At 47.1% G+C, this 15,589-nt stretch overlaps 1 protein-coding gene across 8 annotated transcripts in view; it reads left to right on the top strand.

Annotated features, from left to right (window-relative positions):
- Ripor2 (RHO family interacting cell polarization regulator 2) overlaps positions 1–15,589 on the top strand; it is a 213,814-nt gene that overhangs the window by 115,788 nt on the left and 82,437 nt on the right. The window contains exon 1 of one of the 8 annotated variants that reach the window (XM_028880654.2): positions 2,336–2,606. The exons of 5 other annotated variants lie outside the window; for them this stretch is intronic. In XM_028880654.2, coding sequence (XP_028736487.1) covers positions 2,558–2,606 — 49 coding nt within the window. In that variant the 5' untranslated portion in view covers positions 2,336–2,557. 2 more of the 8 variants (XM_028880635.2, XM_028880644.2) reach the window with 2 other exon arrangements.

Raw genomic sequence — 15,589 nt, 5'->3', positions numbered from 1 at the left:
AAAGAGGCAGAGAACGATCAGTGCTTTGGAAGATGAGAGGGGATTGAAAAGGATCACCGGGACAAGGATGTACTAAAGATGCTAGTGGTCCATGAAGAGGCTGGGAAGGTTTCAGGAGCTGCAGGGAGGCTGGTGATACAGACGATCTGTAAATGGTCAGCTCCTAGAACTTGTCAGCAGCGGTGTTTTGATTATCTTTCTTGTTGCAATGATCTAATACCTGGCTCCATCTGAAGGGATATTTCCATCCTGGCAAGGGAATGCTGGTGTTTAGCACCTTTTCTCCTTTGTATTCAGTCCAGGACCCCAGTCCATGAATGGAAGGTGCTGCCCACATTTAAGGCAGGTCTTTCCACTTCAATTAACTTATCTAGAGAACCCTTCACAAGCTTGTCCAAGGGCCTACTGCCTAGGTAAGTTTAGATCCTACTAAATTGATGATGAAGATGAACCATCAGCAGCCGTGTGGATTTTGGGTTTTATTCTATATTCCAAATGGGGAACAGAAGCAGGATTCGAAGCCACAGAGAGGTTGGTCACGTTGTTTATAGTTTTAAAGGCCACGGTTTCTGCAATGTAGATAGATTGTTGTCTATCACTGCCCAACTGATCCTCAACATACACACAGCATTAACTCACAGTTCCCGCTCATCAGGAATCCAGCCCCAGCCTCGCTGTGTCCTCTGAAGAATGGGTACCATGAGGAACGCTGTGTCTGACAGATATCCAAAACCAGTTCTTTTTTTTTTTTTTTGCATTTGCATCTAAAGTTGATTAAGCTAGGTCATTTTGGACAAGTTATGCCAACTCTCTTTAACCTTAGTTTGCCCATCTATAAAGTAGGAATCAAAATACTGAAAGATTATAGCCAGGTGTGAACAACCCAGTGCCCAGGGGATAAGAAGATCGTCATAAACTGTGTATTTAGTATTGTAAGGATTGATGTACTAGGAATTTCCGCACTGAGCAGAACACCCATAAAGAAATATACAAAGGACTTTGAGTCCTATGCTAGGAGGTTGTGGCATGTAGCTGACATTTTCCTCCTAGGAAGGAATGTCCGTCCACATGGGAAGTTGGAGCGCGGGTGGGAAGTATGCTGAATTGAGAGAAGAGTATCTGGGTAATGCAGCTGGAAAGGGCAGACTGTCAAAACTCCTCTCAAGCCACCTCCTGGCCCAGGGCAGAGAGATGAGACCAGTGTTCACCCCTGGGTGGTCTCTGTAGTCTTCCTGTGTATCCTTAGATGGGGTATGATTTGGCTGCTTGTGTTTCAGGTCTGAGGATGTTGGAGTTTCATTGACTCATCTCATGGTCCTTGTTGGTCAAGGTTTATGCTTCTTGATTCTAATGGCCTCACAGAGTGACTAGATCTCATTTTGGAATGGGATCAATGCATTTTCGGAAGGATTTGACTTTATGAATTATAACTACAGAATTGTATGAATAAGACAGTTTGACTTATGGGGAAACTGTGAGGATTGCCTATTTAAGGATGGAGGCAGAGTTCACCTGGTGAACTCTGTGTGTCCTTGCAGAGTCCTCATCTCATACACTTCACACACACACACACACACACACACACACACACACACACACACACACGGGTGTTGTTGTTGTTGTTTTGATTGGAGACAGGGTCTCATATCCTAGCCTAGTAACCCATGCTGGCCTGCGATTTAACTGTATATAGCCCAAGCTGGCATCGAACTTGCAGCGGTCTTCCTGCCTCAGCCTCTTGAGTGCCACCACACCCAGCTTCCAAACGTCCTTTTCATAGAATGTTTTAGTCTGTCTGACCCACCTACTTTTCGAAAGCTTTATGTATAATTCAAATCTACACAGAAAAGGGGGCTTTAGAAGACAAACAAAAACCTTGTGTCTCCCCATCAAAGTGAGATCTCTGTCCAAAGAAACCCTTGTGTGCCTGTACCTAGAGGTCCTCTCCAGCTGGGCTTTCCAGGTAACTCCTGTCTTGAGCCTTGAACTTCCCTCCCCAGCACTGCGCGAAGCCTTCCCCCACCTCGTCGTTTGTAATGCACTGCCCTTTTTGAGATCCCCAAAGGGCTGGCTGCACAGGTACTCTTGTCTCAGCTGAGATCTCCTCTAATGCTCCGAGTCCACCGGTCTCGCTCAACTCCCCTGCCGCGGAGTCCTCGGAAGCCGCGCCACAAGCTAAGTGCCCCGGACGGAGCCTGACGTGCAGACGATCAGCTGGAGGCAAGCACCCAAGCGCAGCCTGAAGGAGTCGAGCCGAAGGGACCATCAAGCAGCTGTCTCCACCCGCCCTCCTCCTCTTCCCTCCCCGCGCGGGTGACGCGCCAGCCCCCGCGTGCGCGCCTCCCCGCCGCCCGCTCCGCCGCCGCGCTCGCTCCACGCTCCGCCACCGCGCGTCCGCGGGCCCCGCAACTTCACCCGGCGCCGCGGCAGCTGGAGCGACGCCCGAGCGCTGGGGCCACGACTGTCACCCGCGGCCCTTTCCCTGTCGCCTGGAGGCTGTCGGCGGAGCCGGAGCTCCAGGGCAGCGAGGGGCGGCGCGAGGGTGCCGAGGTGGTACATGCCACCCGGCACTAAGCGTCTCCGGGCACCGGGAGCGTTCTTTGCAAGTAGGTGCATGCGCCTCTTAAAGACATTCTCTGCGTCTGATTTCGCTTTCACCTGGATGAGGTGGGTGTGTGGAGGGCTGTCCTGGGCTTGAATGCGCCTGGCGTGTTAAGAACCCTTGGGTGTCCGGGCTTCCTCGGTCCTGGCGAACTGGGGAGTCTGATGCATGCGGGGAGGAGAAAAGAAGTTGCTAAGTAAGAGGGGCCGAGCACTCAAGCGCAGACAGACCCGAAGGGTGTCCCGGGCGGTGGAGGGACTGGTTGAGAAGGTTAGAGAAGCCTGTGGCTACCCAGGGCTGGGGTTTGTCAGGGATCACTGTGGCCTGAGAGAGAGAGAGGAGATAGGACCCCGAGTGTGAGAATCCGCGGGTGAGATTGTGGGTGAACCTCTGGGCGCCGAAAGACATCTGGGCACCCAACAGAGATGGGTGATCCAGCTCAGAGGAAAGATTTCAGTTTCCAAGGGCTTCGTGTGCCTCCGTACTGAGCAATCGAGCTTGGCTGGGAGCCAGCCGCTTCAAACTGGCCACGTGAAGCCGGGCGGTGAGAATGGGGAAGAGGGGCCAGCCAGAAGACATGTGTCGCTTTTGATGCTAACCTGTTTGGAAAGACCGGGGGACGGGGTCACACCTGGGGATATTCCAGCCCTAGCAGGTGTCTGTGGTACGGAACGTGGCGGCAAAGGCCGGTTTTTGTAGCCCTCCTGCTTCCGGCTATTTATTACCTCATAGCTCCCTCCCACAGGTTCGTGGGCAGCGGTACAGACCCCTCGCTGTCGAAGGGAGCAGGCGCTGAAATTCGCTAAGCAGAGCCATTCAGGTGTGAGAGTGACAGGACTGTGGACAGTCACAGCTCCTGAGTGAGAAAACAAGGCAAAATCTCAGAGAGCTGGCGGGTTGTGTGGGGTGGGGGTGGGGCAGAGTAGGATCCACAGCCTGGTCTAGGGAAGCTGGTCTACCCGACACCTATATGTTGCGTGAGTGACTGTGAAGAAATGTCAGCACTTTAGCCAGGGAAACAATGTGGCTGTCTTTAAACAACAGCAACAAACAAACAAAAAAAAAAAATCAGCTGCCTTTCCTCCAGGCTCCCCTTGCAAATATGAGCACCCGCCCATTATTTCCTGACACAGTCATTTCTTCCTTTTTGGTTTTGTTGTTTTTGTTGGTGGTTGGTTGGTTTTGTTTGGGGAGAATTTTCTGTTTGTTTGTTTTCTTGGGTTTTTTTTTTGGGGGGGGGGAGGGTGTCAGATTTGCCTAGCTCCTCCTTCCGACCCTCATCCCAGCCTACTTCTCTTGGAGCAGCCTCTGAGACTCCCATTCATAAGGTTTAGCTCCACCAGAGCCTCCTATCTGCTATTACAGCAGGAGAGGTCAGGGCACGACTCCCGCAGAGAACCAGCATCCTCAATCCAAGTCTCCAGCAATCCATTGCAAAGCAGCCAGCAGCCACCCTCCCTCCCACTCTGGGAATAAATGGCCAGGGCTTATGTGCTTGGGGTAGCAGCCGCTTGAGGAAAAGACCTCCCCCTTCTCTGTCTGCGGCTCAAGCCAGCCCTTCAGCACCAGAGCGCCTACATTCTGAGGTCCCATCGGTGGAGAGACCGCCACAGGCTGCCTCTTGCCCTGGAAGTTAATACATTTGCCTGTCCATAAGTTCACTACACCCAACCATCTGAAAAGGAACATTGGAGAATCTGTTTAGTCAAAACATATCGTATGTGTTGCTTTTCCAAAAGCCCCCTGACGGGTGTTGTTGCTCTCTTCCTCTGACATTCTGGTGTGAGATGTTTTTGCTATGAATATTTTGTCCTCAGTATAAATATAAAGAAATGCCCAGCTAGAGAGAGGGAACACTGAAAGTGTGGCCAGAGGACTTGCCTGGCATCCTGATTACCCAAACACAGGTTCCATAAATGGCTCCCTTCTTTTTGTTAATTACAAAGTAGAGTTATTTCCAGCAGAGAAGGGACCTGTGCTCTTTCAGAGGTGAAATGTACCAAGCAGGCTAGGAGGACATTTTGGCGTCTATTATTTAGATCTTGGAAGCTATACCTATAATAGCATCCAGGCTTCAGTCTTTGGACTGAGGTCCTGACAGGTGTGATAACTAAATCTTCCTTCACTAACATGAGACTACCCCTACTAGGATAGAACCCAGGGCTCAACTACAGTATCAACCACGTACCTCCTAAACATAACCAAGCCCTTCTGTTATCTCTTTCTCCCTCCCTCCCTGCCCCCTCACTCCATCGTGTGTGTGTGTGTGTGTGTGTGTGTGTGTGTGTGTGTGTGTGTGTGTTCAGGTGTCTTCTGCCAGTCTTCCCCTTATTATTTAAGACAGTCTCATTGAACCTGGAGCTCACCAATTCAGCAATATTAACTAGCCAGGGAACTCCAGGGATTTCCCTGTCTTTTCGTTCTTGGCCCTAAGGTTACAGTATGCATCACCATGCCAAGCTTTTTACGTGGGTACTGGGAATCAAATGCAGGTCCCCATGCTTGTGTGGCAAGTGCTTTATTGAATGAGCTATCTCCCCAGCCCCTCCCTGTTACATTTTGAGCTCGTGTATACCCACCTCTGTTGAGAGACTCAAACACACAGAAGGGCAGCCGTGGAGAGTGGGCGATATGGCTTTCCAATTTCCCATTTAATGATCAGAGCTTTCTTACAATGGTCCTTTGGGTTATGTTTGCAAACAAGTGATTTATTTTAACAGCCATGCATTCAATGGGTTGGAAAAATTGAAATGCAGTCTTATTTTTATTCTGAAGAGAAGCAAGAAGTCTGCAACCAGTCTCTTGCTTTTCTTGAGAGGAAGTGGGAGTGGAAGGGAAAGTCGTTTTATCTACACAATGGGTGATCCTCGGACAATGGCAGACTTCGGGTTTCCATCTGGGCTTCCTGTCCCTAGCACTGAACAGGGCTTCATGCTTGCAAACAAATCTTTTACCAGGGTTATTCTCATGTACCAAGAAAAGCTTCGGGAGTGGGGGAGTGGGGTGTGGAGCCAGCTTGTGTTTGAGGCCATTCAACCAGAAAAGCATACCAACTGAAATCAGACAATGAGTTAAGGGAGTTGGGTGGGGGTGGGGTGAGGAGGTACAGATAGGCAAGTAATTGGTTCCCCGAAGACAGCCCTCAGCGTGGAGTGGTGTCTTAGAGCAGTTGTCATGTAAACAGCCCACGATGTGATTATTAGGAAGATTTGTTCAGAAAAGGGGGGAGGATTATGAGGCTGCTTTGAGCTTCGTTCCTCTCCGCTGTCAAATTGGACTGAGTTTCTCAGGACAGCATCCTCCCTCTGAAAACCTCACCGGGGCAAGCACGGGGGCCTTCGTGGGGACTCCACGGAACAGTCAGTCCATCCTGTGTCTCGAGTGAGCGAGTTCCGAAACACCCAGGAGTCCTGGTGGCTCTTGTGCGCCTCTGCTCTGAAGCCACACGCTTCCTCTCTGGGCTAACGGTCTTTGTTTGGTTGATTTGGTCACAGCAGACTTATCCCGCTTGGGTTGGACACATCCCCTGGAAATAATAGATGTTCTTCCGAGTGTGGCGTCTGTCTAGTAAAGAGCTGGACACTTATGGCTCCTCAAGGGTTTTCCCGCCTTCTAAGAAGAGAGCAAGTCCAGTGTGTTTTATTGTTCTTTGTTTACGTGACACCGAGGAGCACCGGGTGGGGGCTGGTTGGCATGCTTTCACATTCATTACGCTAATGAAAAAGGAAATTGCAAATTTTTTTTCACAGTGAAATGGGATGCAGTTTTTCCAAGTTGTCTTCCATAAGACCAAAACGAGCTCCCAGCCAGAGCCAGAAGTGACCCCTAAACAAAGGGAATAGCTTTCACACTCCTTTAAAACAGTGGAAAAAGATTTTTACACTGTCCTAAAATACAAATAAAAATTGGTTACCAGTCACTTTTAATTCTGGAGTGGATTTTTAAGCCCATTATTAAGTAATTTAGGGGAATACTATTTTTTTCCTCCTGCTTATACATGTGTGCCCTGAGCAAGGACTTGGGATCTTGCCAGAGTGAGATTTCCCCTTTAATATAAACTCATAAAGTCTCAATTATAACTTCCAGGGACTGCAATCCAGCAGAGAAGAAGGAAGAAACAATTGAGTGACTATATAGCTTGGTTTGTCCCACGTGTTCATTCTTTGTCATAACAAAATATCTGATATGGGTGCTTATGAAGTAAAGACAGACTTATGTATTTAGCTCACTGCTTAGAAAGCTAAAAGTCCAGATGTCTGTTTAGAGGGTGTGGTAAGGGTGGCCTCTTGACTGTATCACCTCAGGGCAGAGAGTTCTCAGATAAGCAAGTATTAAGAAATGGAGACCTCTTGAGCCAGAGACAGGGAGAGCCTAGAATGCCACACTCCCTTCAGAGAGCATGCTGCCAGTTAACCTAGGGACCTCCCACTAGGTCCCACCCTGGACAAGTTCCACCACTTTCCAATAGTGACATTCTGGGATCCTTGAAGGACTCAGTGACCACACTCAAATCGTAGCCATGCATGTACGTACACATGTTGTTGTAAGAATGCCATTTACAGCAAACACATCCCTTCACTCAGAAACATTTGGGGTTTGGACAGGAAGAGGGTGATCACCCTACCAAAGAGCTAAGTTAGGTCACTTAGGAAAGACAAATGATAGGGGAAAGAAAACCTACCAGATAAAAAGACCAATGAGCTCCCTGGGGGCTCTGAGAGGGTGTCTGGTTTGTTCCTGCACCCTTATGGTTTGTACCTAGCCAATGGAAGACATCAACTACTAGTTAGCAACTTGTGAACCTGAATTTAAGACCATGAACCTAAAAGAAGACAGTGGAGTCGGGCAGTGAGAGGCAGGCCTGGAAGGGAAGGTCACCTGGGAACAGTTGTGAAATGGGCTGTTAATAATGACATTGATATCAGAGCAAGGTTGGGCCGTGTGGCCACACTACAAAACACCTTACGTATAGACAATGTCTCTTTTTTTTTTTTTTTTTTTTTTTTTTTTGGTTTTTCGAGACAGGGTTTCTCTGTGTAGCTTTGCGCCTTTCCTGGGACTCACTTGGTAGCCCAGGCTGGCCTCGAACTCACAGAGATCCGCCTGGCTCTGCCTCCCGAGTGCTGGGATTAAAGGCGTGCGCCACCACCGCCCGGCTGACAATGTCTCTTAACACTTTCTTTCTTGAGTTTGTGTCTCCCTTTGGGCTTAATGCTGCTGGCTTTCCCTTGCAGCCCGGGGAGTGCTCTGTTCCTTCCCAAGCTGATTGTCCTGAAAGGAAGCTAAGGAACAATGACTATATTCTCTTCCGCTTGTCTGTGTAGGGCTTCATCCCTCTGGAGTGCTCTTGGAACAGAGGCAGGGAAAGGAGGGGACAGGGCAATGGGAATCAATACATAGAGCCCAGGACAGATTCCTGGAGCTAGACCAATTCTCAAGAGGTTAATCCTCACATGGCATTTGATTTCTTTGCTCATTGCAACACATGAAGTTCTAGAATGACCTTGACCTTAACAGTTTCCGTTCCAATTAATGTGTTCCCACACTGGGTGCGCAGTTGGTAAACAGGCTCAAGGCTGATCCTTGAATGGCAGGACCATACCACACTATTCATTCATAAGGTTACTGGTAACATTAGCCATGTGGATATGATCCATATTCTTCATTAGCTGTAGTCTAACTTAGAATTGTCTTGGTGATGCTTCATTCTCGAGGACAAGAGGGAGCTTGAGAAAGGGAGAAGCTGGATTCCACGTAACAGACAAACCCAGCATTCACCAGGGTTCAGTTGCAGAGAGGAGAATCCAATCTGCAGAAAGGTCATAAAGTCAAGATGGCTTGCAGAATTGTCTGGACAGGAAAGCCAAGGCAACACACACAGGTTACGCTTTGTAAGCCGCACTTGTAACTGAGCTATAAATGTCCCTACTGTCTGATTTTGTGTCAAGAAGCGGCCTGTTGATTTGAGTGAGAGGCTATTGGCATGGCCGGCAAACAACTACCAGGAAGCTACCACAGGAAAAAACAGATTAGCATGGTGGCTGGTCCAGAATAGTATGCAAAATAATGACTTTCTCTCTTTCAAGATGTCCATGCCAAATCTCTGGGACCTACAAATCCAATTCCCTACGTGACAAAGCAGACTTTGCCCGTATGATTAAGTCAAGGATTCAGCCATATCCTGGATTACTACCTGGGCCCAGTCTAATTAATTCAGTCCTTAAAAGCAAAGAACACAAATGGCTCTCTGGCTGGAAGGTCAGCACCAGACAAAGTTGTTGCCTTTGAAGTTGAGGCATGGAGGCCTGTGAGAAGGAATGCAGGAAGCCCCTAGAAGCTAGGAGAGATAAGGAAACAGATTTTTCCAATACAGGCTCCAGAAAGAACATTGGCTTGCCAGTGCCTTGATAGTCATCTAGTAAGACCCATTTTAGACCTCAGTCCTCTAGTGTGTGGTGGTGTTTGATGCCACTAGCTTTGGTATCATAGCCATTGGTTACAACAGCCACAGAAAAGCAACACCCACGCCCTCCCACTCACATCCACCTTCAGAGTTCACTAGAGTCAAATGGAGGCTCTTCCTGCATAGGAAGGATTTAGCTGCAGAGGATTCTGGGAAATAGTATTTCCAGTTTCCAAACTTCAATACAAGAAGTCACAGTGGCCATTGTGACATTAAATGCCAACCAAGCATAACCCCTGCAGCTGCCACAGGAAGTTGGGAGGCTCTTAGGAGCCACTAGTGGCCGTGTCCAGCACTCTAACCACCCTTCAGTGAGGGATGGTAGCATTTGGCAGAACACAAGTGGATGCCTGAGATTTTAAGGAAGTTTAACAAATGTTGCGAAGTCATTAAGGTAAAAGAGGAGTGAGGAGGAAGGAGGAGACTTTTGATAGCTGCCCACTTCACCGGGTAGAAGTTACTGTCCAGAGATGGCCTCAGCATTATCTCCTTTCCCATAAGATCTTCCTACAAGGGATCTCGCTGATGTTCCTCTGATGGAGAGATAAGGGTCTATATCTGTCCCTTCAATATTGCAACATTCCTGATCAATAGAGAACATGACCTTTTTGGTGTCTGTTGTTGTTGTCTGAAGTCTCACTGAGCACCCCAGGGTAGCCTAGAATTTGTTCAAGGCCTTGACCTCACAATCGTCTTGCCAGTCACCTTGCTGGAATAATAAGCATAGACTCTTATGCCTGATTTAAGAGTGTATCTTCTAGAACTGGAGAGATGGCTCTGTGGTTAGGTCTTCTTCTACAGGACTCAGGTTCAATTTCCAGCACCCACATGGCAGCTTACAACTGTCTGTAACCCCAGTTCCAGGGGACCTGACAGCCTCACACAGACATATATGCAGGCAAAACACTAATACATATGAAATAAAAATAAATAAAAATTTTTAAAAAGAATGTATCTTCTAAACCAGAGTACAGAATGTAATTTTGCTTGTTTGTTTTTTGACAGAGTATCTTACTTTATAGCTAGCCCAGGCTGACCTTGAGCTCACTCTGTAGCCTGTTGACCTCACACATGAGGCAGCCCTCCTCTTTCAGCCTCCTGAGTACTGGGATTACAAATGGCACCGCACCTCTCCCTAAGAGATAGTTCAGTTCCCACTCTGTCGGCTGGAACGACAGCTCGTGAAGCTGGGAGCCAGCATGTGACCTCTCTCAACCGAGGCTGCCATGCTGTGAGGAAGCCCAAGCTAGCTGACCGTATAGGCAGACGTGAGACTTTGAGAAGAGAGGGTGGGATCCCAGTCAGCCACAGCAACCCTGGTTCTCAATGTTCCATGCCCTGCCGCCATCTGACTGGTGGGACCTGGATCCAGAGCTGTCTGAAGTTTATGACTCATGGTGGTTGTTTCCAGCCACTGTGTGTGAGGAATGACTGGTCACCCAAAAATAAATAACCCACATAGTTCTACAGATGCAGAATGAGGTCAGTGAAGACCATAGCCCTTTGCTGTTCTTGGATGTCTTTTCTGGGGTAGATAACAGGACAGTGGTCCGTGGTAGAACCACCCATCTCTTCCTCTAGTTTACTATTGGCTAAGAAACTCTTTTTTTTTTTCCTTTGACAAGATTTTACTCTAGAGTCCAGACTGGTCTCAAACTCACAACAATCCTCCTGCCTCGGCCTCCACAAAGTGCTGAGATTACAGGTATGAGCCAGGATGCCGACTTCATTCTTGAATTTTCCATGAGGAACAAATAGTGTGCTTTGTGGTTGGTTTTCTGGGGAGGGGCTGTTAGGAAGATATTGGCCTGGAGGAAGAGTTTCCAACCAGCCAGTCCAACATTGCATCGGCAGATTCCGGAGACCTTCCCCTGTGTAGGAAATATGGAGGCTGTCAATGTTTGCTTTGGGGAGCATCTCCTCGGAGGAGATGGAGAAAAAGAGGCAAAAGAGGGACCAGAAGTCACTTAGCCCCAGAGGCACACTGGTGCTTCTGCCCCACCAGACTCGCTGGTTTTCCCCCTTTTCTGTGGCTTCTGTTTGTGCCTCCTTCCTTAATGCCTGAAGTTTGGTGTTGCCCTACATTAAACCCAAGGTATGTTGTTTAGAGGAGTACATAATAACAGTCTGAGTGAAGAGACTTTCTGCTAATAAACTGAATAACAGTCTTTTTACGCTTTATAATTCTTACCTCTATTGTCCCATTTATTTTGTGTGACGTGTGTGTGTGTGTGTGTGTACATGCAAACATGTATGTGGAAGTATTGTGGAAGCCAAAGGTCAATGTCAGGCATCTGCCTCATCACTTCTCCAGCTTGTTTTTTGAGACAGGACCTCGCACTGGTCTTGCACTGGCCCGGCGCTCACTACTAAGCTGAGCTGGCTGGCCTGCAAGACCAGGGATCTTTCTGTCTCTGCCTCCTCATTGCTGGGATTACAGGCACAGAACACCACACATGTGACTGCTGGGGATCCGAACTCAGGTCTTCATTCTTGAACAGCCAGAACTTTACCAGCTGAACCATGTCTTCATCATTCATCTACACACAGGACAATCCAGTGATGCAATATCTATCAGTGCCTCCGATTTCACAAATTAAAAAGTGTAAACCACATGTGGTGATTCACACACACAATCCCAGTACTTAGGAAGTAAAAGCAGGGGAATCAGGAGTGCAATGGCATCCTCAGCTACTGAGGGCATTAGAGGGGGTTGGAGGCCGGCCTGGGGTATATGAGACCCGGCCTCAAAAGAAAAGTAAAAGGTGAGCTGTTTTGTTCAAGATCTGAATGTTTGTGTGTAGAAAAGGCTGGGTGGGCACCCACTCTAAGTGCTCCCTGAGGTCCCTCTACCTGCCTGCCCACTTCACTCGGCTGGGCAGCGACAGCCTGGCTGAGCTGGAAAGAGGAGGCTGACTTGTTCTGCCCGCCTTTCCTCCTCAATAACTCAACTAAGGCCAAGCATTCAGTGTGCATCTGAGACAACTGGTTTTCTATCTGATGCTCTCGGAGTGCTTTGCAATATAAAATGGTGGAAGAGGGGTCAGGAATTGCTCCTCTTCAGGCTCCCATGACATTCAAAAATAAAAGTTTGTCCTTTGAATCATGTCATCTTGCTCTTTGCCCTAAAATAGGACAGCGACAACATGTGATGTTCTTTTCGTTTGAGGGTCACTTTCTTTTTTGGGATCTTCGTCTTCGGTGTGTGTTTCTCCACAGTGAGATGTTTCCCAGATGTTTTCTAAGTTATTTATTTTGCTTTCTGTTGCAAAAAAAATGGCTCTTCCCTCCTGATGGAAGAAAACAGCCACAAGAAGAGGCTAAAGGGTGACATCAAGATGTTTCCCTGAGTGTGACTGCCGTCTCCAAGCAGGAGGGGCTGAGTAAATGACAGAGCAAGGGGCTGGCACTTCCTCCTTCAGGGGACCAGTCTCACTCCTCTGTGATCTAGCTGGGGAGAATAAATATGACTAAGGCATGCCTATAAGTTTTTATTTAAAAAACTATTTTTTGTATTAAGTTATATGTATGTGTGTGTGTGGCGGAGGGTATGTGAACGTGAGTGCAGATGCCCTTGGGGAGGTGGACGATCTCCATGGAGCTGGAGTTACAGGGTATTGTGAGCCACCCCATGGTGGTGCTGGGAACCTCTGGTCCTCTCAAAAGCAGTGTGCACTTCTAACTGCTGTGCCGTCTCTCTGACCCGCCCCCCCCCCATGTAAGTTTCTATACATGGTAAAAACAACCACTCAGGAGGCAGAGGCAGTAAGATCACTGCAGATTTGATGGTCAGCCTGGGCTATATAGCAAAGCCTTATCTTAAAATACACTCTCTCAACAAAAAGGAAAGAGAAGGAGGGAAGAAGAGGAAGAGAAGAAAAGAAATGGGGGAGCAATAAAGACTTATCTTGAGTGACAGCTCCATGCATACATATTTCATGTTGAATGTTGACACAAATCTTCTTCCATGTTGAAACAGCCAATCTAAATAAAAACCTCATCTATAATACCAATAATAATAGCTATCATTCGATAGCATTTCTGATGCTCTAGACATGTGTATTAACTCATCAAGTCTTCATGATAACCTGCAGGAATTGCTTTCACCACCTGATAGATGATAAAATTATGGCTTTGCAAAACTATTAAAATGCAAGCAGCCCGGCTTTAAACCTAGGCCAGGTGGGATCCAAGTCCAGGCGATGGCAATGAATATAAATATACAAAGACTCTAACAGCAGAGAGCTACGGTTCCCACAGCAACTAGCAGTCAGCAGCAAGCTGAGAAAGCCAGAGTTCTCCCACGTAACTCAGCTGGGTTGTGGCTGTCAGGTCTTTTGGCTTGGCAACTCAAATCTCAGACTGTCCATGTGGGCTGAGGTTCTCTGGCTCTTCTGGAGTCTATTGCAACCATGGAGAAGCTTTTCTACATTATCAAGGGGATAAGTGCCTGCAAAGGTACCCCCATTGGGGTGAAACGGCCACTTTCTCTGCTGCATCATTGACAATGTACCCCGAGAAACAATGCCACACTGGTAGCAGCTGACTGGCAGTCTCTCAGATGAGCCTCAGAGATCTGAACCAGCACAGAGCAGGAGAGGGTAATGGAGGGAAAAAAAAATAGAAGAAAAGGAATCATTCCTTTCCTTTGATGAGGAGGTTTATTATTGGCTCCATGTCCACATGTAAAATATCCCTTGATCAATTTTGTTTTAATTACTGAATGTAGGGAAACAAGACCATTGTTAATTTATGTGGCTTTAATTTATGCATCAGAGAATTACACAGGATAATTACCTGCAGTTGAGGAAAAATGAGTACTGTCAAATCTGGTTAATACACGCTCAATTTACCCTTCCGTGTCTTTATCCAAAAAGACTTAAAGCGATAACCAAGCTAAATGATATGCAAAACAACATGGGTTTGTGAAGCAGAGGGATCTTCTGGTATATACCCTTTGATTTGCATCACAAATAGAGTTCTCCGGTTGAGACTGACTAAATTTGAATATTATTTCTAGAACAATAGCCATGATTCACCAATTTAATGTGTATTTGATCTTTTCCAGAAGTTCCCATTTTTCAAATCAGCACAAGAGAAGTTATCTTCATGGGCTCCATGTTAGCCTGAGTATAATTTCTCTTCTGAGAATAACTTTGTGGGATTGATGATGATTTCCCTTATCAAAATTCATGGGGTATTTCCAGTTATGATCAGTAACCACTTCCCACATTGTCCCAGAACCTCCACGAAGCAGTGGCTTCCAAAATCTAAAACTCAAACAAGCAGCTGGAACAAATTATAGGTCCATAAAAGAACACAGATGGAAATTTCCTGATGACTTGAGTCAGGCTAGGAAAGCCTCTGTGAACTCACTCGTGGTATTGAGAGGAGACTAAGGCTTGGATAGAATTGACTTAAAAACTGGGGTCACACACCTGTCATCGCAACAGCAGTGGGAGAGGAATGACTGTGATTTGAGGCCAGCCCCTTCTATAGAAGTCCCTGACCAGCTACAGCGACCGAGTCTCAATAAATCAAAACAAGTAACAAAGAGCCAGTAGGCTGCAGAGGTAACTTGGAATAGAACGCTGTGGGGCTGGTTTGATCCCCAGCACCAAATTAAATAAGTAACAAAGATCTTGCTCTGATTCAGTGGCGGGCTCTGCTCTGAGCTTCCTTACAGGCAGGCAAAAGGGCAACGTAGTAAGTTGTTACTTAAGTGGTTGCTACTAGTACCAGAAAGGTGTGTGTATATATATACATACATACATACATACACACACATACACACACACACAGACACACACACACACACACACACACACACACACACACACACATATGTCAGTTCCTTAGAGGACAAACCTTTCTAGTGATGAATTGTGGGAGAAGTGTCTTAACGAGGAAATAGTGGAGCCAGGTACCCAAAAACATTGCAGCAAGGTTCAAAGACAATGGCCCTGTACTTGCTGGTCTTCACTCTTGTTTTCTTATCTCTCCCTAAGGCTCTCTCCCAAGATCTAAAAATGGCAAAGGAAAGAAATATTATAAAAAGAAAAAGAAACATCTATATTTGGCTATCAATTGCCCTTTTTTGGAAAAAGCGATATAATTTCGTCTAAGCCAAAATTACTCACCATAATCAGATCAGCAAATATCAGCAGGAGGCATTAAAGACAGTTGACCCTAGCCCTACAGACCCTCACAGGGAGCCCTGCCTGAACTGTGTGGCCACAGCTGCTCAGTGGTCTCATGACGGCCAGAATTCACTTGAGACTTTAAGTTTTGGGAAGACCAAATTGATTATTAGCAAAGCACAGAGAAATGTCAAAGTTGACAATTATCATGGCTAGGCAGGGTCCTTTGTCTCGGCAGCCTTGACTTTGGTAATGGCAATGATGTGAACAGCAGGCACTGGTTTATCTGAGCATCTATTTCATGCCTAGCTTTCCACTTGGCAGGTCTGATGTCTTTTTAATCCTCAGAAATTAGAACACAAATGTTACCATCAACATCTTACG

This window comes from Peromyscus leucopus, chromosome 5 (genome assembly GCF_004664715.2).
Source record: "Peromyscus leucopus breed LL Stock chromosome 5, UCI_PerLeu_2.1, whole genome shotgun sequence".
NCBI classification, from domain to species: domain Eukaryota; kingdom Metazoa; phylum Chordata; class Mammalia; order Rodentia; family Cricetidae; genus Peromyscus; species Peromyscus leucopus.
The sequence above is the reverse complement of the archived record's forward strand: the minus strand, read 5'-3'. Positions and strand labels throughout refer to the sequence as shown.